The following is a 22,942-nucleotide window of genomic DNA, read 5'->3' as shown; positions in this document are numbered from 1 at the left end:
ATCCAATTAATATATTTCTCTGGTAGGTTGAACCTCTGTAGTATTTTGAATAAATAATTCCATTCTACTCTGTCAAAGGCTTTCTCTGCGTCTAAAGCAAACGCCACTGTTGGCGTCTTGTTTCCTTGTACTGCATGGATTAAGTTAATGAACTTACAGATATTGTCCATTGTTTGTCTTTTCTTAATAAATCCAGTTTGATCTAGTTTTACTATTTTTGGTACACAGTCGGCCAATCTGTTTGCCAATAGTTTAGCTATTATTATAATCTGTGTTAAGTAGAGATATTGGTCTATACGATGCTAATGTTAGTGGATCTTTCCCCGTCTTTGGTATTACTGTAATTATTGCTGTTTTGCATGAATCTGGCATGTTTTGTGTTTCTTCAATCTGGTTCATTACTTCCAGGAGAGGAGGAATTAATAAGTCTTTAAATGTTTTATAGAATTCTATTGGGAGTCCATCCTCTCCTAGCATTTTATTGTTCGGTAGTTTTTTTAATATATCCTGTATTTCCTCTATTTCAAATGGTTTTATTAATTTATTTTGCTCCTCTTCTTGCAATTTCGGTAGTTCAATTTTAGCTAGAAATTCATCTATTTTGTCTTCTTTCCTTCATTCTCAGTTTGATATAGTTGCTCGTAGAATTCCTTGAAGTTTTCATTGATCTCCGTTGGGTTATATGTAATTTGTTTGTCCTTTTTCCTTGATGCCAATACCGTTCTTTTAGTTTGTTCTGTCTTAAACTGCCAAGCTAATATTTTGTGCGTTTTTTTCTCCCCTAGCTCATAATACTTCTGTTTTGTCTTAATTATGTTCTTCTCCACCTTATATCTTTGTAGTGTTTCATGTTTTAATTTTTTGTCCTCCAATTCTCTTCTTTTTGTTGTATCTTCCTTTTTTGCTAATTCTTTTTCTGTACTTGCTATTTCCTTTTCCAACTGTTCTAATTCCCAATTGTAGTCCTTCTTCATCTTAGTTACATAACTTATTATCTGCCCTCTGATGAATGCTTTCATTGCATCCCATAGTATAAATTTATCTTTCATTGATTCTGTATTTATTTCAAAGTACGTTTTAATTTGTCGCTCAATTAATTCTCTAAAATCCTGTCTTTTAAGAAGCATGGAGTTTAATCTCCATCGATACGTTTTCGGTGGGATGTCCTCCAGCTCTATTGCCAATAACAGGGGTGAGTGATCCGATAACAATCTAGCTTTATATTCCATTTTCCTAACTCTCCCTTGGATGTGGGCTGACAACAGGAACAGGTCTATCCATGAGTATGTTTTGTGTCTTCTCGAATAATATGAGTATTCCTTCTCCTTTGGGTGTTGTCTCCTCCATATATCCAAAAGTTGCATTTCATGCATCGTTTTAACCATAAATTTGGTAACTTTATTCTTTCTGCTAGTCTTTTTTCCAGTTTTATCCATCTTTGAGTCCAAATTAAGGTTAAAGTTCCCTCCTATCAGTATATTCCCCTGCGTATCTGCAATCTCCAAAAAGATATCTTGCATAAATTTTTGATCTTCTTCATTAGGTGCATATACATTGAGTAAATTCCAAAATTCTGAATATATCTGACACTTATCATTACATACCTCCCTGCTGGATCTATTATTTCCTCCTCTATTTTGATTGGTACATTTTTATTGATTAATATAGCTACTCCTCTGGCTTTTGAATTTTATGATGCTGCCGTTACATGCCCTTCCCAATCTCTCCTTAATTTCTGGTGTTCCACTTCAGTTAGATGTGTTTCTTGCATGAATGCTATATCAATTTTTTCTTTCTTCAGTAAATTTAACAGCCTCTTCCTTTTGATTTGGTTATGTATTCCGTTAATATTTAAAGTCATATAGTTCAACATGGCCATTTCATACTTTGTTTACATTTCCTTTCCGCTTCCTCATCACCACCTTTCCTTCTTATCCATTTCTGTTTTATTTTTTTGAATACACTGTAAGACAACACTTCTAAAACATAAAATATTTCCACTATTCCCACATCTAAAATTCCCTTAACCCCAAATGTCCCCCCACCCCCGCTCTCTGAGTTGCCCTTGTCCCTTGTCGGGCAACCACATCTCCCCTCTCCATTTGGATTGCGAACCCGCTCGCAAGCGTTATCTGATTTGCAGTGACTGTTATTCTCTCCCACCCAGCCCCCTCCAGAAAAGACTTTTATCTTCACATATAACAAAGCTCACTCTCTTAATACCCCCTTACTTCCTTTCTTCCCCTTCTTAGTTCTTACTTATACTTTATTCTTCTTCTTTATATGAAGTTTGTCGTCATTCTTGTTCTTGAACATCTCTTCATCTCTCTGTCTGTTTTGCAAATGTTCTCCAAATTCTCGTGCTTTTTCCGGATCCGAGAACAGTCTGCTTTGCTGCCCCGGGGTAACTATTTTAAGCACCACTGGATATCTTAACATAAATTTATAGCCTTTCTTCCATAGGATCGATTTTGCTGCGTTAAACTCCTTTCCCTTTTTCAGGAGCTCAAAACTTGTGTCTGGGTAAAAAAAATTTTTTTGACCTTTGTATTCCAGTGGCTTTTTGTCTTCTCTTATTTTTTTCATTGCCTTCTCCAATATATTTTCTCTGGTCATATATCTCAGGAATTTTACTAGAATGGATCTTGGTTTTTGTTGTGGCTGTGGTTTAGGGGCTAATGTTCTGTGTGCCCTTCCTATTTCCATTCCTTCCTGTAATTCTGGCATTCCTAGGACCCTGGGGATCCATTCTTCTATAAATTCTTTCATATCTTTGCCTTCTTCATCTTCCTTAAGGCCCACTGTTTTTATATTGTTTCTCCTATTATAGTTTTCCATTATATCCATCTTCTGAGCTAACAACTCCTGTGATTCTTTAACTTTTTTATCAGATTCTTCTAATTTCCTTTTTAAGTCATCCACTTCCATTTCTATGGCTGTTTCTCGTTCTTCCACCTTGTCTACTCTTTTCCCTATTTCTGTCATTACCATCTCTAATCTACTCACTTTTTCTTCTGTACCTTTTATTCTTCTTTTTATTTCATTAAATTCTCGTGTCTGCCATTCTTTTAATACTTCCATATATTCTTGAAAAAATGTTCTATCTATGTATAGTCCATTCCCTTTACCTTCTATGTTGGTCCTCTTCCTCTGGGCTGATCTTCTGTTGAGTCTCCGATTTCTTTTTCATTCTCCTCCTTCTCGTTCCTGTTGTTTTCTGTATCTCCCCGCTGGGAGCCCTGCTGTCGGGTCTTTCTCAGCTGGTCCCCCCTCCCATCGGTGTTGTGTTTGTCGTGGGCGGTTGTGCACCTCTATTTGTCTCCGTCATGACCCTTCGGGGTTTCCACTGACCTCAGGGAGTGGACTCCTCTCTCCACAGCGGGTCCCTGCTTCTTCGTACAAGTAAGGCCTTCACCTTTCTCTTCCGACGTCTTTCTTTCTTCTTTTCTTCCTGTTGTTTTTGGCTTTTCTTTCTTTGGTGCCATTTTCTCCACACCTTTATTTTTTAATTGTTGTGGTTTGTGTGTCTGTGGCTTTGCTTTTTCTTTACTTTTTTCCTTCTTTTCTGGAGAGGGCTGGTGTTCTCCCACCGGCCACTACTCCATCACGTGACTCCTCCGAAAAGCCATTTCATTGCCATTCTAAAAATTCTCTCTCGAGATCCAGTCCCAACCTGGTTTTCCCAATCTACTTGCATGTTAAAATCCCCCATGTCCTTCTGACACAGCTTTTCTATTTGCTGTTGTAACTGTTTGGAGGTCTAAATATAACTCCCAGCAGTGCCTTTTAACCCTTGCCACTTCTTAACTCACCCACAATGATTCACTTTATTTCAACCTCCCTGTGAATCTAGTTTAAACCCCACTTCCTCTCCATGATCTTTGGATGCTCAACCTTTGCTTTAAGAAAATTCTGCACCCTCTTAGAGACATCCTGGACCCCAGTACCCGGGAGGCAACACATTATCTTGGAACCTCTTTTGCAACCACAGAATCTATCTGTTCCCCTGACCAGCAAGGTTTCTATGACTGATGCTTTCCTTGACTAACCTTCCCTTCTGTGGTTCAGAGTGATCATGGTGCTATTTTTCTGGTTGTTGCTTTGCCCAGATAGGTGAACTTCCTTGGCAGTAGCCAAAGGGGCATACTTGATGGTGAGGGGAATGGCCACAGGGGTACCCTGCACTACCTGCCTGTTCCGTTTCCCTCTCCTGACTGTCACTCAGCTACCTTCCTCCTGCCTCCGAGGTGTGCTTGCACCCCTATAACTCCTGTTTATCATCCCCTCAGCCTTCTGAATTAGCTGGAGTTCATCCAACTCCAGTTCCAATTCCCTAACGCCATCTGTAAGGAGCTGCAGCTGATGCTGCTCTTTCAGATGAAGTTGTCAAGGATACTGAAAGGCTGCCCTGCCTTTCCACATTCTGGAAAAGGAGAAAGTCCCAGTCCTGGCTGCCATTCCTTCTCTATTAAATAGGAAAGAGAAAAACCTGTCCTTACCTTACCTCAACTCCTCCACTTCCACCTCAGCCTCTTCTTGCTGAAACCTCTTGAACAAAAGTCTCAGATTCACTCTGCCTGCTGCAACAGCAAGGATCATGTCCTCAAGTACAGCTAAATCAAGGCCACCTGCAAATTAGAGGAACAACAGATTTCAGAGCCTTCCATGTTTAGGACAAAGACACTTTTTTCCTTTATTTGCCCCTGTGCTCCACAGTTTTAAATTTGTAATCAAACAATTCACATGTCATTAAAGTGCACATTCCAGATTTTATTCAAGGTTATTTGTATATTTTTTGGTTTGACCATGTAGAAATTACAATACTTTTTTATACAAAGTCCCCTTATTTCAGGGCACCATGTCAACTCACATGTCATTTAGGGCAGGTATAAGAGAGCTAGGCTTACTTCTAAGCTTTTTAATCACCTTTTGAGTTTGTCGTTGCATTTTTCAACATGAGGATCAGAATTATGCCAATAAAGTCAAAGACGCCATTATGAGGCTGAAAAACAAGAATAAAACAGTAAGAGATATCGCCCAAACAATAGGATTACCAAAATCAACAGTTTGTAACATCGTTGATAAGATAGAGCTTACTGGTGAGCTCAGGAATCACAAAGGAACTGGTTTTCCAAGGAAAATCTCCACTGCTGATGACAGAAGAATTCTCATCATAATGAAGAAAAATTTCCATACACCTGTCTGACAGATCAGAAACACTCTTCAGAAGGGAGGTGTAAATATGTCAATAACTACTGTCCACAGAATACTTCATGAACAGAAATACAGAGGCTGTGATTGTACCTATCAGGAAAGATTTTTTAAAAAGTGGAGCTTTTGCACTACAAAAGAGTAGGATGAACTCAACATGATTTCTAATGTTATGTACGAGTATTATTGCATAGTTCGTTGAAGATGCTTTCACTTTTACAATTGACTGGAGCTAGTGTCCTCAGTAGCCATTGGTGGCTGGACTCTGTTGCAAATGATAATCAACGCACAGGTAAAATGCACTTGATCTCATTTGCACCCTTTATAAATGTGATTCTCTATGACCAATGTGAAATCTTATGTAACCAAAGTCCCATGCTACACTCTGATGCATACTGTGTTCTATGTGATACAACTATTGTGCCAAGTATAATGAATTTAAACAGGTCCTGTTGCTCATAAATAAGCATCAGGCCCTACAGAATTAAATTTCCAACAATGTGTAATGTGAAAACCAAACATGACCCTCATTCTACCATTACCATAATGTCAGGGACAAATCCTGGTTCAGTTTAAAAAGAAGGGCATTCCTAACTATCAGTTGAGGCTGAAATGATGAACTACTAGCATGTTCACAATTAATGTGACTTGGAGTAAGTGACCTTGCCACCAAATCAAAATTCTGCACAGTAATCCTGCTGCACACAGTTATGAATGAGTATGGACAAATGAACATCTAATGGAAATAAGTGGCTTGAGCACATCTAGATTTTTAACAATAAAAGATTATAGCACGTGAGTGCTGAAATAAAGCTGAAGCATTTACAAACATCTTAAGAGGAGGACGGTAGCTCAGTGGTTAATGTAATGCTGTTACTGCCCCAGTGACCTGGTTTCAAATACAAATTAAGGAGTTTATATGTCTTCCCTATGATGGCATGGATTCCCTCCAGATGCGCTCCAATTTCCTCCCACTTTCCAAAGATGAAAGGATTAGTCAGTTAATTGGTTACATGTGTGTAATTGGGCAGCATGAGCCCAAGAGCTGGAAAGGCCTGTTACCATGCTGTATCTCCAAAATGAAATGTTAAAATTCTTCAGTGAGAATTGGTTTGTAGTTAACTAAAGAAATGATTGATTACATAGGATTCTGCAAAGATTAAAATCAGCCAGTATCCTGGCAGCAATAAGGGCAAACTTCTGATCAAAAACCAGCCATGCCTTTAAGTTGTTTCAGCATAGTGAAAACATTGAAAACTAACCAAAAATCAATTTTATCCTGGCCACAATAAACAGGACAAATTAAATCAAAACAGGACAAAATAAAGGAATCTTTGACACTACTATCAAACTCATGATAACCTGCTTTTTGGGTTTTCTTGGACAACAGCCCAAGACTTCATCAAGCCTTAGTATAAACATGAACTAAAAAGCTGATGTGGGATAGTGTGATTGTGCTTGACATCAGCTTCGCCTTTGAGTATGGAATCAAGGAATCCTGGAAACACTGATGGGGATGGTGACTAGCAACTCAATGCTCCAGGTTACAGATGCTACAGGTGAGATAGGGATAAGAGAAGAAGGGAAATTATATTTTTGATGAGGGAGAATCTGATGATAGTAGCTACAGCCAATATTTTTGGGTGTAGTCGAGTGAAATTGCATGGGTGGAACTTACCAATGAGAAAAGAATCATAATTTTGATGGGGTTAAAATTTTGGCACCCATAAAATTAGAGGAACAAATAAAATGGAAAAAGTGGGGTAAATTTAACTTTCTTTGTATTGACAGAGATCCCACAATGTAAAGGAGTTGAATAGGGCAGAATTTAACAAATGCCACCTCAAAAGATCTTTTAAACAATATGGAGATGGTTCAACCAGACAAGGTGCAACACTGGTCCTTCTTTTAGGAAACAAGGCAAGGCAATTGACTGAGATTTGAGTGGGGGAGCACTTTTGTACCAGAAACCATAACTCTGTTAATATGGACAAAAATGTGAATGCTAAGGAACATACTCAGGTATGTTTAATTACTTCACTAGTGGGGGTATAAGAGATCTTGGCTTGTTTCTAAGCTTTTGAGCACCTTTGGAGTCTATAGTTACCATTTTTCAACATGAGGACTGAAGTTGTGCCAATGAAAATCAAAGAACCCATTATGAGGCTGGAAAAACAAGAATAAAACAGTAAGAGACATGACCCAAATGTTAGAATTACCAAAAGCAACAGTTTGGAACTTCATTAAGAAGAAAAAGCGTACTGATGAGCTCAGTAATCACAAAGGGACTGCTATTGCAAGGAAGACCTCCACTACTGATGACATCACAATGAAGACAAATCCCCAAGCTTAAGTCTGACAGATCAGAAACACTCTTCAGGAGACAGGTGTGGATATGTCAATGACTACAGTTATGAGCCCAAAGCACTCAAAAACCATCACCAAAGCAACAGAAATTCAGGAAGACAATGGTTACTTAAACAAAAAAGGTTTTACTTTCTTAATACATAATAATTAGATCAATATTTAACATTACTATTAACTTAACCCACTTTGAATTTAAGTGAACGTGCATGTGATGTTTATGTGTTCAGGAAAGTTCTTTTTCACTGTCTAATCATTCACTTTACACCTTCAAATTCACTGTTATCAGGCAATCTTCCACACTGGACACAGAATTAAACATTTATTATCTTCACCAGGCTCTGGTGCTTTAACTTGTTATCACTGCTCAGGAAGGTCTTTGTTGATTTCAGAGAGATTCATTGTTCATTGGACATACCAAACTGATCTCCTTCAATCAGCCACTGAAGAGTCTTGCCCAAGAAACTTGCCGCCTTTTGGGTTTTTCCAAAAGAAAACCTCTTCTTTCAGGTTACACCAGAGTTCTTCTTTTCCCCCTATTTCAGGAGGAACACAATAAACAGCCACGGCCTCTGCAATTAACTACATAGATTTATAATAGGCTGAACACGGAACTCCAAACCCATCTTGAAATGGGGTCGTGCAGTTTTCAACGCCAGCTGCTGCTGAATCTCTGTTTCTCTCCCTCCCTCTCTCTCTCTTTCTCTCCCAAAGAATAAATGTTTTCTCTCTGCAAAACCACATGACCCCTCTTAGAATAGCAACCAGCAATTTAAACTCTGACACCAGTCTTAATAACAAAAGATTTTCAATTCTTGAGCCTGGGTCCTGTACAAACAAGCTGATCCTATTAACACCTACTTGTTTAAACTCTCACAAGTACTCTCCCATTGTTTCAGCAAGGCCAATTGGAGACATGAAGTCTATCCCTGCATGGGACTTGAGATGTTGGTGAAATGTGATTGAACAACTAAACCTCACATTTTACCCATTTTATTAACCCATTCCGTAACCCTACCATCCGTAGAAGACTTCATGAATGTATTTGCAGAGGCTACACTATAAGACTGCAAGGAAAAGCCCAGGAATTATAGATCAGTGATGGATAGGAGCAGATTCAAAGAGACAGCGTACGTGTACTTAAAAAAAAATAATAATTAAAGGATGAATAGGAATAATTAGCAGAGTTTTGTGTATGAGAGATCATGCCTTACAAATTTGATAAAGTCTTTTGAAGAGGTGACCAAGAAGATTTAAGAGGGCATAGTGGTAGACATACTATGTGGACTTTGCAAGCCCTATTGTAGGAAGCTTGTCAGGAAGATTAGATTACATGATATAAAGGGCGAGCTACAAAACTGGCTTGATGATGGAGATGGAGGCTATTGTTGGAGGGTTGTTTTTCATATTGAGGCTTTGACAAGTGGTGTGTTGCAGAGATCAGTGCTAGGTCAGTTGTTCATGTTTTATATCAAAGATCTGGATGACACAGAAGGTGGCATGGATAGTAAGTTTACAGACAATACTGAAAATTTAAAGTACAGTGAACGACAAGGGAGATTAACTCTGATTACAAAGTGGGCCGAAGAATGCAAATGGAATAAGTGCAAGGTACTGCATTTTGATCAGCTGAGTAAATCAGGAGAAATGTGAAATGATAGAGCCCTGGGGCTCAGAGATTTAGAGGTATGGTGTGCAGTTTCTTAAAAGTGTCGACAAAGAAGGTGCTTCGAACACTTGGACAAGTGTACAGGACAAGAGTACAGGAGTTGGGTTGTCATTTGGAATATTGTGTGCAGTTCTGGTTGTTTGAGGAAGGATATCATTAAGCAGGAAGGATACAAAAAGATTCACAAAGATGTTGCCATCACTGGGAGGTTTTGAATTTTAGAGAGAAGCTGGTTCGTCTAGAACTTTTTTCCCTGAGGCATAGGAGGCTGAGTGATTAGCTTTTGGAGGCACACAATGATTAGTATTAGTCTTTTCCCTAGGGAAGGAGAATCTAAAACTAGAGGTCTGAGTTGGGTGGAGAGGTAGAGGGGAATCCAAGAAGCAATATTTTTACCCAGAGAATGATGCATTCAGGGAATGAGTTGCCAGAGTAAGTGGTAGAAGCAGGTACAATTCTGGCATTTAAAAGTCATTTGGATGGATGCATGAATCTGAAAGTGTTATAGGGATGTGAGCCAAATGCAGGTAAATAGGACCAACATAAATGAGAAACTCAATTGACACAGACAAGTTGGGCCAAAGGACCTGTTTCCATGCTGTAGAACTCTCATGACTCCATGTTGAACAAGCCGGATTTGACTGAATAAAGTAAATGCCAAGAATTAGTTCACTTAATGTTTGCATGATGTGGAACTCATGAACACTATTTAGTATGGTACATATTCAGTTTTCTAGCCTCAGTTGTTTTTGGAATTCTTTTTGCTCTCATCACCTTAAAAGCTTGTATTGAGAGAAAGCTGCAGCAGTAAGTGCTGTAATTTTGACCAGGCTTAGTCATAGCATATCCCATTTGTACTTGCACTACAAATATACATTCAGGAGGATAACCATTATACTCACTAGTAAAATATAAATCATAGGTTTTGTTAGCTCCACTGGATTTTGAAGTCATGAATTACCCACCCTTTGCCTTCTTTAGAAGCACTTTAATATTTCTAACTGTGCATGCATATCCAGTTTGTACAGAAATTGAACAGTGTGCTGTGAATCACTGACCAATAACACCTTTATTTTATAATATGTTTCAATTCCTATGAGGGATTATCCACAGTTGCAGGAAATATAAAGTTGTGACAGTAGGAGATTTTAACTTTCCACATATTGACTAGGAGACCCATATTGTAAAAGGGCTGGATGGCTTAGAGTTTGTCAAATGTGTTCAGAAAAGTTTTCTAAATCAATATATAGAGGTACCAACTTGAGAGAATATAATACTGGATCTCCTATTAGGGAATGAACAAGACAGGTGACAGAAATACTATATATGTAAGAGAATATTTTGGGCCCAGTGATCATGATGTCATTAGTTTCAAGTTAATTCTGGAGAAGAATAGGTCTGGGCCTCAGGTTGCGATTCTAAATTGGAGAAAGGCCAATTTTGAGGAAATGAAGAAGGATCTAGAATACGTGGACTTGGATAAGTTGTTTTAGGCAAGGATTTGCGAGGTAAGTGGAAGACCTTCAAAGGTGAAATGTTGAGAGTACTGATTTTGTATGTTCCTGGCAGGATTATAGGGAACCTTGTTTTTTGAGAGATATTGTGGATGTGTTTCAGAAGAAGAGGTAGAGAGAACATGGAGCAAATGAGGACTTGAGCAGTATAAAAAATGCAAGAAAATCAGGAAGGCTAAAATTAGACGTGAAGTTACTTTACCAAACAATGAGAAGGAAAATCTGAAGGGTTTCTACAGGTGTATTCAGAGCAAAAGGATAGTAAGGGACAAAATTGGTCCCTTTGAAGATGAGAATAGTAAGCTATATATGAAGACAGAGAAGATTGGAAGATCTTAAATTGTTTTTTCCTATTAGTATTTATTTCAGGAAACTGGTACAGAGCCTAGGGAAGTAAAACAAATGTCTGCAGACACCGTGGTTAAAGTAAATTCACAATGGTGGAAAATCTCAGCAGGTCAAAAGTGTACATTATAATAGCAAAGATAATGATACATAACCAATGTTTCAGGCATGATCCCTTCATCAACATATGGAAACAAGGTAAGGTACAGAGTCTAGGGAAATATGGAACCCATGCTGATTAAAGAATAGGAGGTCCCTGCTGCCTTAAAGCAAATGAGGGTGGATAAATCCCTAGGACCTGACAAGATATTCTCTCAGAACTTGAGGGAGGCTAGTGTAGAAATTGCAGGGGATCTGGCAGAAATATTAAAATGTCCTTAACCACAGGTGTGGTGCTGGAGGTGTGGACAGCTCATGTTATTCCATTGTTTAAAAAAAGGCTCCAAAAGTAACCCTGTAATTATAGGCCGGTGAGCCTGAAGTCAGTATTAGGTAAATTATTGGTTAGTATTCTGAGAGATTGGGACTGGTTAGGGATAGTCAACGTAGCTTTATGCATGTTAGGTCTTGTTTAACCAATCTTAGAGTTTTTTGAGGAGTTTACCAGGAAAGTTGATGAAGGAAACGCTGTGAATGTTGTCTACATGAACTTTGGTAAAGGATTTGATAAGGTCCCACATGGAAAGTTAGGCAGGAAATTTGGGCGCATGGTATTCATGGTGAGGTAGTAAACTGGATTCAATATCAGCTATATGGGAGAAGCCAGAGAGTGGTTGTGATTGATTGCCTCTCAGATTGGAAACCTGTAACTAATGGTGTGCCTCAGAGATTGGTGTTGGGACCATTGTTGTTTGTCATCTTTCTCAATGATCTGGATGATAATGTGGTAAATTGGATCAGCAAGTTTGCTGACGACACTAAGATTGGAGGTGTTGTGGACAGCAAGGAAGGCTTTCAATGTTTGCAGATGGATTTGGACCAGCTGGAAAAATGGGCTGCAAAATGGCAGATGGAATTTAATGCAGACAAATGTGAGGTGTTGCATTTTGGAAGGACAAACCAAGAAATGACATGCACAGTAAATAGTAGGGCACTAAGGAGTGCAGTAGAACAGAGGGTTGTGGCAATACAGATGCATAATTCCATGAAAGTGGCATCACAGGTAGATAGGGTTGTAAGGAGAGCTTTTTGCATATTGGCCTTTATAAATCAAAGTATTGAGTGTCAGAATTGGGATATTATGGTAAAGTTGTACAGTTTTGGTCACCTAATTACAGGAAAGATAACAATAAGATTGAAATAATGCAGAGAATTACTAGGATTTTGCTCAGACTTCAAGAACTGAGTTACAGCGAAAGGTTAAACAAGTGAGGACTTTATCCCCTGGAGCGTAGAAGAATGAGGGGAGATTTGATAGAGGTACTTAAAATTATGAGGGATATAGGCATAGTAAATGTGGGTAGGCTTTTTCCATGGAGGGTAGGTGAGATACAAACCAGAGGATATGGGTTAAGGGTGAAAGGGGAAAAGTTTAGAGGGAACACAAGGGGGAACCTCTTTACACAGCAAGTGGTGGGAATGTGGAACTTGATCCCAACTGAAGTGGTAAATACTGGCTTAATTTTAACATTTAAGAAGAAAAATTTGAACAGGTACGTGATTAGGGATTTGTATTGGGTGCAGGTAATCAGTGGGACTAGGCAAAATAATAGTTTAGCACAAACTAGTAATGCTCTTTAGTTCTATCCCTGTAACTTTCTGCAGCCGTGCTGTCTCCCAGACTCAGTGGACGCTCTTGGGCATTAATGATTTCCATTACAATATTGTAGGTGGTTTTGCTCTTGGAAGATACTCAATACATCCCGACATCTCTTATTATTCTTAACTCTGTGTTTTGTCTGGTAAAGTTCAGTGAAATGCTTGGGAGTATATTTAACCATACTAAACCCATGTTGGTTGTTATACTACCCATATTTTCATCCTTTTTTATAATAATGACCACTTTTTATGATGAGTTTAAATCTTGGGCTCAAAATTATGCACAGACCCATTCAGTTGAAACTCAAGTTGCATACTTGGTAACGTGTTTAAAAGAGTTAATTAAATTTGTAAGGAATAGTAAAATCTGAACAATGGAAAAAAAGGGACAAAAATAGATGAAATGAGTTTATCAAGTAGTAGAATGGAATACAAGTATCATTTTTCACCACGTGAAGTGGTGAGAGGTAGTCAACAAAAGGAGTGTGTTTACTGAAGACTCAATGAACTTGTGGTGGAAGAAAACACTTGACTTTCTAAATGAGTTCTTTGCATCTGTCCATGAGTTGTTGCTGTGATAGTCAGGAAGAAGTGGTAATTGAAAAATTCAATGGGTTGAAATAAAACAATGTGTACAAAATAGAAAAGAAAATCAGCTAATTGAAATGGGTTTCTGATAGGGGTTGAAAATTAAGATAGCTTTGGCCCGAAATCTAAAGTATGCACTTTTTGCCAGAGGAGCGCAGATTTCAAATATTACACCCTTTCAACAAAGGGTGGGAAGAATTTGGGATATTTATGCTTTAAAGAAAAATAAATGGTATCTTTGGAGTGTTGTTCAAGAGGAAAAGGCAACACATTTATTAAAAATGTAAATTGATAAAAAGTTTGCCAGTTCTGACACAAATGGGGAAAAAATCCTTTGGGGGGGAAAAAGTTTTGTTTACAAAACTGGTTCTCATTCATTGTCCTGTTTTCAAACCATTTTTGCAAAGATTTCCATAGATTGGAGACTCCTAAATCTGAATCATTGAAACACCTGCTTAAAGAGTTCACAGTTGAAAATACTTTGGATAACTATTTATTTGAATGAGCAAAACTTAAAGTTAAATTCTGGTTAGACTTTCTGTTGTACACAAAAATTATTTCACTATTAATTCCAGAAATCAGAAGTCAGTTACAAGAAAATACAGCCCAAAAGCAGATAATTTGTCAAATGTGCCTCTGCCATCTCCTTGCAAACATCCTTTTTTAACTCTACCCACGTGTACTCTGTGGTATTTTTTTCTTTTTAGGTTTGCATCCTTACAAATGTATTATTAAAGTATGGAAATTTGTGCGAGTACCCTTCTTAATCAAGGAAGCAAAAACTCTCAAGTGTGTGAAGAGAGTTATGGAATGATAAATCTGGAGCTAGGTGGAGGACGAATCCGGTAGAGGCTTGTTGTATGGATTTCCACATGAAATCCCAGGGAATGCTCAACTTTTTTAAAACTCCATCTTTTGGTCAAGATTGTACAAATTTCCTTCTTTGTTTGCTTAAATATTGTTGCTGTGCTGTTCGGGGAAGATCAACGGAGTCACGGTTAACTTTTTCTCTCAATCAACACTTTAAAAAAAAAATATGGATATTATGTATTACAACCGGTCCGGAGGCAGACGGAGGCCCCGGTCCGGGCAGTATGGACCGACCTAGGAGGGGAGGCAGGCCCCTCCAGCCCGGGTAAGAAACCTGCATAGGAGAAGGCCACTCCGATATAAAACCTACGACCCAAGGACCTCGCTGCCACGTCCCAGCTTGCTTGGCCACGGCACACGAACCATGGGTGTAAAGGGTGGGGCCAGTACTGCGCGCACTGCACTCCACCTAAAAGCTCCTTTGCGCAGGCCCGAGGACAGGTCCACGTCCTCCCCCTCAACGTCCTCCCCCTCCACGTCCTCCCCCTCCACGTCCTCCCCCTCAAAAGATGCTACAAAAGGCAAAGGAGGAAAAACCCAACACCCAACCCCAACCAACCAATTTTCCCTTGCAACCGCTGCAATCGTGTCTGCCTGTCCCGCATCGGACTGGTCAGCCACAAACGAGCCTGCAGCTGACGTGGACTTTTTACCCCCTCCATAAATCTTCGTCCGCGAAGCCAAGCCAAAGAAAGAAGAGAATTAAACTTCCAAAGTACTTATTTGGCTATGAAACACCTTGGGACTTGCATAAATGTGATTTTTATTTTTATGTGATACATTATCTACTGCATGACTCTTTCATGATCAAAAACAAAATATTTAAATTAATCAACAATAGAAGAGGAAACAATGTAAAATTCAATCTTTTTTTAAAACTTTATTTAAAATAAAACCACTTAGCAAACATATTACAATATTTCAAACTTAATCCAAATACATGTGGTATTTTATAAAAAGGAATAAAAAGAAAATAAGGAAATATAAAAAAAAGAAAAACCTCTATTAATCCCCAACCCCCTACAAACTAAAAAAAAAGAAAAAGAGGGACAAGAAACTCACCAGAGGACTACTTCACTTTCCGATACCTTTAAATATATAAATATTTATAGAGACCTATAAGAGAAAGGGAATGTTTGAGATTCATTTAAATTTTAATACCAACAGTTTATAAATATGGGCTCTAAATTTTACAAAATGTATATTTATTCTCAAATTGTAAGTAATTTTCTCAAGTGGAATACAACTCCGAACTTTTGCATGCCATCTATCCACTCCCAAATCAGTATCCAACTTCCAAGTTATAGTCATACATTTTTTAGCTATTATCCAGGTAATTAGAACAAATTTTACTTGATACATATTTAATTTTAATTTAGGTTTAATCCCTCTAATATCTCCCAGTAAAAATAATATTGGATCCTGTGAGAATTTTATTCCAGTTATTCATTCTTATAAATTACCCATTTCAAACTAGAAATTGGTTTAATTGTGGAACACTGCCAAGTTGAATGCAAAAAAAGTACCAACTTCTTGAATTCAATCTTGATGAATATTTTGGTTATAATATGTATTTTATGTTTTTTTGTTGATCCAACTAACAAATGTGTGCATTATTTTCAAACTTATCACCAGCATTTCACATCTTGTGAATGGTTACATTACCATATCATGTTTTTCCAAGAACATTCCTCAGTTATTTTAAAGTGAATTTATGACAAGATTTGTGTAATCTTGTGAAAGTATCTATATTAGGTGAAAAACTAAGAGCCATATTATCTGAATGATGAGAGATTACAGGTGCAAATGGATCTAGTGTCCTAGATGATGTTTTAAGATAAAGGTATGTAGGATCTGTAAGTATTTAGGGAAAAACAATAATATGTATGGAGAACTGCATAGAATATTGATAGTCTTGTTTAAGGAATGATGCAAATCTATTTGAAGCAATTTGGATAAGATTTACAGACTGATACTTGGAATATACAGTTTGCAAGAGTGAGAAGGGTTTGATTGAAATGTGAGCTCCTGAAGCTGGATGTGGAGAGGAATGATTCTCTTTGTGGTATGGTCTGGAACTGAAGTCACTGATTTAAGGCAGGAGAGAGGTGAAATATTTTTTCTGAGGGTTGCGAGTCTTTGAAACTTTCCTCCTAAAAGGGTGGTGGAATATTTTTAAGTGATAGATGAGAGATAAGGGATAAAAGACAACAAGTAATGGACAAAAGATTACCCGCAAGGGCAGGAAAGTGGAGTTGAAGTTATTTTCAAATCTGCCATGATCTCATTACATGGTGGAGTGGGATCCAGAGGCCAGGTGGCTCCCAATTTGTTGTTTGATTGTATCTGACTCCATGAATGCCTTTGGTAGAGTGAACTCATTGCCAGTAATATTTAAGCAAATTAAGATAACTGAAAGGCTTGGTTCAAAGGCTTGCAAAGATTGATTCATTTATCTTTTATATGGTTGTTATCAAAGTTTTGTTTGTAATTTTAAGGCAAATAACTATTTTTATTTTATTTCTTGTGATTTTTTAAACTTTAATGTACATAAATTACAGCCATCCTTTGGTATCACCACTCCTAAACAACACCGATCTACAGCAATTCAGTTTAGAAGAGAATGGAGGAACACCATTTGCTGGGACAGCCACTGGAAGGCATCATCTCCCAAACCGTGGTCTGATTACTGTGGAGTTAGAAGACACGGATGCTTACTCTGGAATGCCAAGTCCAACCAGTAAGTTTTAATGGCATCGTGGAGTTCAGTTGAAAGATGAATATAAATTTTAAAAATATATAATTTGTCTTTCAACTACTATTATAATACAGTAAAACCCATCGTATCTGGCACCTATAGGGATTGGTAGATGCATGAGAAGTGAGTTTTCTGGTTGCTTGAAACTCACTCTAACAATGCCTAATTAATACACCTGCATTAAGAATAAACATTTCAAAAGACAAAAACACTATGCTGTACTTGCACTGAACAAACTTAACTTGCATGAATATATAAAACTTAAAGCATTTTACTTGATTTTCAGTCACATCCTTTGAAAACATTTCCACGAAATTGATGTAAAAATGAACAGTAATATCATAATTAACCCTCCTTCCCCTAGGTTTACAGCTTCCACTTAATAATATAAAGAAAAGGATTCTTACTAAGCAGAGATAAGGAGACAGTTTAAGAGAGTCTCCCCAAAGGTGCGCGGCTCCAACCAGCTCTTCATTCTGGGTGATGCTATTTTATTCAAACACAACTTTATTCAAACAGCTGCTATAAGCAAAGCACAACCAAGGGAATCTGCCAAAGGATTATGTGTTACTTCAGAGGCCACTTGCTTTTACAATTTTAAACTTTTATTTAATCTTTAAAAAATTTTCTTATTTATTTATTTATTTCCTCGACTTTTTTTTTGTCGGTTCCTTGAATTCTGGATAACAGGGGTTTTAATGTACTATAATGCAATTATGCAGCTATTGGCATATTGTTTTCTGATCGCATTACAAGTTTGCTGCAAGTGGCATTACACTTCCATTATTGATTATATAGCAAAGTTGAAAGAATCTAAAGATCCTCACAAATACAATGACAGGGTCTCTTGAGAACATGCCATTTAATTGAACAAGTCAGATTTCTTTTTTGTGGTGTGAACAAAATTATCCTTGTTACATGGTCCTGATTAGACACAAAACATTTCTTGAAGCCATTTATGCTAATTGTGGCAATCATCTTTCCCACCACCTGACATATTTTCAGATCTTTGTCTGTATAACTTGCTTCAGTTCCTATTTATTTATAATTTTAAAGTTCGACTTGGATATTCAAATTTTGATCCCTGGTCTTGCAAGAAATTTGGATCAGAAATTTTGGATCTGCTCCTGTATATTGTTAGTGCCCATTTGTAATATTAATAACTTATTTTGGCCTGTTTTTTAAAAAAACACACATGAGGAACAAGTCAAATTATTCTTGGTTATTTCTTCCTTCCACTCTTTAAAGGCAAAATAATTTATTATATTTAAGAATCAAAGATTCCAGATTCAGTTTATTGTCATGTAATAAAACAGTGTCATATTACATGGAATTACTTTTGCCTGCTGCAAGGCAAACAGATTAGCTATTGGCAGAAATTGCCTGAAATGTCTTATAGTCAAAGAGAAGCAAAAGAGATCCCCTCAGAGTCACCCTGTGTCCATGGATTCGCCTCCAGTGCACTCGCAGCCTTCACCACACGGAGTCCAGTCCAAACCATTGGCAGCCCAAACTCCATATCCAAACCTCTGACATGTTCAGGAATCCTTCAGCACCCCCTCACATCCTAGTTCCAATACCTTGTACTCCTTCAGCAAGTTTCAAGCCAATCCCCCGACAGCAATCTCCAGCAGTCCACAGCTACTGTGGGTTCCTCGCCTCGAGTCACCAGCAGCCTGCCGCATGTATGGGTCTTTCAGCCTCAGAGCCCCTCACTGGTCTGCCACCATGATCACTGTCCTGTGGGTTGTTTCCTCTGCTTCTCCTTCTCAGATGGGGAGTGGTCTCTCTGTTTTCTGATGCCCTATCCCAGTCCTCCTCTCCCCTGGAGTCTGCGACCCCTTGTGGCTGCTGCCGATCATAGGTGCTGCCATCTTGGGTGCAGACTCCACGGTCACGGGATTTGAAATAAAACTACCATTGGCTCCTTTAACGGACCGTTCAAAGCCTGTGTGGAGCTGACGGCAATTGACTGGGTGGTTGGACCCCACAGGAGCGCTGTATCTCTGCTCCTCTATCTCCGTGGGCCCGCACCAGTGGCAGCACTGCCATTACAGCAGCTCCTACAGCTCTGTCATTTTCTTATATAGTATAGTAACTACAAAAATCTTTGGAAATGGTTAAAGGAAATTAATAAATTGTGTTCTGACTCAGGACATTAAAATGCCAGTGCCACATTTGCATGCAACCTTCCACCAATAGTAAAGAGATATATGACCACATTTTGTCTTTTGGAGGTTGAAGATTAATTATCAAATATATTATGTCCTTTTGAATAAGTAAACGCTGATAGGCCTAAAAATGCAGAACTCTCTCAATACAACGTTGAGGATTTAATTCAAATTAAATACAACAATATCAATTTTAATTGAATATTTTTTGTCCATAGTATGTAGAGTTTGTTGGCAAAACCTTTATCAATTGCCCAGCCCTCCCAGCTTTCTGCCTAACCAGGCTATTTAAGAGTCAATCATCTTTGATGTATCTGGAATCAGATATAATGATCATAATTTTATGATATTTTGACATAATAAGGTGCTTTATAAATGGAAGCCATTTATCACAATTTATCTAACTTAAACAGACAGGGCCAGTGAAACACAACAGTTGCTCTTACTTGTAAACAAAATATCAAGTAGTGTAAAGGAAAAGTAAAACACAAAAATCTGTAGACACCATGGTTGAAGTAAAAACACAATGCCAGAGAAATTCAGTAGGTTGAACAGTGGGAATCTTCATTCGCAAAAATAATGCGATAGTTGGGGTCTAAAAAATTGGATTGTGAAAAAAGTGGAGTCGTGCTAAATTGGGGACATGATAAACAGCGCTTTCAAAAAAACAAAGAACACGTACAATACCTGTATTTGCAAACATTTTTATTTCTTACAATCATCATTTTATTTCTTAGAAAAGCAATCGAGTGTTCGTTGTCACTGGTGGTGAGTGAAATTCAAAATGCTTCTAAGCTGGAGGATTTTTATGTGGGCCACATCCTGGGTCTACAGCTAATGTAGGCTAGCCTCGAAATACTCAATGGTTTCAGACACTCTTGGGAGTGGAGGTGGAACCGGTGATATAGTAACATTATGTCAGATGCTCATTTGTCGGGCATTCATCATCGCGGAGTACCACTGATGAAAATCCTCTTCAAATAGCCTCTGCACCTCACCCACCTGTGAAGCTGTAGAATTCTTGCTCATCATCTTCATCTTCCTTGGTGAATTGTTGTGATGAAAAAGCTGGACCCAGACCCTTCTCCCAGCAATTTTCCCACACATAAGGAACTGATTGTAGCCAAGCCCTTCCCACCTAAGTGGCAAACTTCTTCAATTTTCATGATTTTCAGATTGTCTTCCAACATGTACAATTCTATGAATTAATTCACACCTATGATTCTGCTTGAACACGGAGATGATCTGCTGATCTAGGGGGATCGTAGATGTAGTATTCTTTGGGAGATAAGAAACTTGGATCTTTCTGTCATGCTAGGTTGACAGCTGGCGGATGGGCGGGACAGTTGTCAAGCAAAAGAAGAGCTTTGAGTTCTAACTTTTGATTACGCAAATGAGCGTGGACATGAGCGACTTCATGTTGACATGATAGAAACAAAGGGATGAGCAAAATTTGCCAAACATGAGTGTTTTTAACTTATGTGTTCCAGTCTTGTTAACACAAAACAGCAACGTCACATGATCTTAGCAGTGTTGAAACCCCTCATGTCAAATGGTGTCATCTTTGCTAGACAGTGTGTGGCCTGGGATCATCTTGTAGCAGAGACCTGTTTCATCACAGTTCTTCAACTTAGCCACCTTCTTCTAAGAGAGTTTTTAATTCTGCCAGGTACTTGCCAGTGGCGGCACTTTTGGCTGAGCGAATTTCTCCAGATGCTAACACTTGAGAAATCCTGTGACAGCGTTTAAACCGGTCTAGCAATCCACTGCTACTTTTGAACTGTGAAGTTTCTCCATTGATCAGCTGGTCAAACTTCTCGGCTTGAGCTTTGAGAATAGGCCTGGAAATTGGGAGGCCTTCTGAGTGCGCTTGAATGAACCACTCGTACAAGGAGTCATCAAGGCTGACATCTTTAGCTGTCTTCTTGCATTTGGTCTTTAATCCTGCAGCTTCCTCAACTTTTAAAGTGACACTCATAACTTATCTTCCTGAGATTTTCAGCCATGAAGTGTTGATTCAGGTACGCTGAGGTAGCATGCAACTTGGGTTTGACTTTTATTCTTGAGCACATCAAGTGCGTGAAGCTTATCTTACAGTGAAAAAGATGTTCGTCTTCTAACGGTGCGTTCCATTTTGATCTGAAAACAATTTCAATGTTGGAAAGAGGCTAAAAAGGGTCCGCATTAAATCGAGGTTCCACTGTACATAACCAATGGTTTGGGCTTGAGCTTTTCGTCAAAGTGTGATGAAGGGCTCAAGCCCAAAACGTCGCTTATATATTTTTAGCTTTGCTATATAAAGGATACTGTTTGATTTTCTCCAGGATTGTGTTTTTACTTTTATATCAAATAGTGTGCCAGCAGGAATTGATTTGATGGTATCTTCTTTACTGACTTTCTTGTGAAAGATTCTATAATTTGAACAAACTTTTGTCTGTTGAAGCTGTCATTAATTATGGAGGGATGGTGTATGGCTTGAGTTCACTAACTGTTATGTTATAGGAATGTCGCATTCTGTTTTTGTACTCAATCATGATTATGAAGGATACATATGGTAAGCCATTAAGATGAACAGCGAGTGACATTATTGTCTGTTAGTCTTGATGTCATTGAGCTCATTATGCCAATTGCACTTTAGGATGAAAAGCATATAATTGTCATTGATAGAAAATAATGGCCCCATTAGGAAAAGCTTTCATAAAATATCAACTGAGATTGTCTGTGCTAAACAATCTTTATTTAACACTGTAGATCCACTTCATTGTATAGATTTAAAACCTATGTAAAATAATACCAAAATGTGATAGGGTGTTAATTTTTGGACAGTTTGCTTTTATATATTTTGCCTCTTGAGAGTAAGTGCTTATTGTGCTATGTCATTTAAAGCCTACTTGTGCTTTGAATTTGATCCTGCTCCTCCTCCTCCTTGACATTTCCTATTGAGTTCTCCATTCTTTTAAGTTGTTGTATAATAGATCTGTCAGATATTTCTTGTTGGCCTTTTAAAATCAAATCTATGTGAGAGGGCCATTTTGCTTCTCACTATGGGCAATGACTCATGAAAAATATTAAACACTCTTGATTGTTGATAGTTTATTTTAAGCCCTTTTGTGCACTGTTGCACAGAGTTGGTGGCAAAAACTTGCCCTTAGTTGTGATCAAAGTAATGTATTTTAAATAAGAAAGAAAAAAAAATATTTTCCACTATTGCTACATTCAATAACTATGAATGAAAGAAATTAAAACATAATTCATTTGGAGAAAATAGATTTTCTAGCATGTTGGAATAACTGATTCACTTTGGTGAACCAGTGGGTGGAAAAAATGTTCGTTAGAGCACTCTCAAGCCTCTTTCCCCATGCCTTAAACTTGTGTCCTCAAATTTGTAACACCTTTGTTTTGGGGACAATGCCTCTCACGATTTTATGTGCTTGTTTTGAGGTCCATCCTGGGTCTACTTTGCTATTTGGGAGAAAAAATATCCATCCTTGTTGTTATTGTTTTCAGAGTGGCTCAGTTAATGTAGCGGTTAACACCACACTATTATGGCACCAGTGATCAGTGTTCGAATCCGGCACTTTCTGTAAGGAGTTTGTACGTTCTCCCCATGTCTGTGTGGGTTTTCTCGAATCTGGCGCTTTCTGTAAGGAGTTTGTACGTTCTCCCCTTGTCTGTGTGGGTTTTCTCGAATCTG

General features: G+C 38.2%; 1 protein-coding gene across 3 annotated transcripts in view; it reads left to right on the top strand.

Moving 5' to 3' along the window:
* Positions 1-22,942, top strand: part of epb41l4b (erythrocyte membrane protein band 4.1 like 4B) — a 332,591-nt gene that overhangs the window by 247,878 nt on the left and 61,771 nt on the right. For all 3 annotated transcript variants that reach the window (XM_069911692.1, XM_069911699.1, XM_069911705.1), the window contains exon 16: positions 16,881-17,059. In XM_069911692.1, coding sequence (XP_069767793.1) covers positions 16,881-17,059 — 179 coding nt within the window. The remainder of the gene's footprint in view (positions 1-16,880; positions 17,060-22,942) is intronic.

This window comes from Narcine bancroftii, chromosome 1 (genome assembly GCF_036971445.1).
Source record: "Narcine bancroftii isolate sNarBan1 chromosome 1, sNarBan1.hap1, whole genome shotgun sequence".
NCBI classification, from domain to species: Eukaryota; Metazoa; Chordata; class Chondrichthyes; order Torpediniformes; family Narcinidae; genus Narcine; species Narcine bancroftii.
Note: the sequence above shows the minus strand (reverse complement) of the source record. Positions and strands in the feature narration are given on the sequence as shown.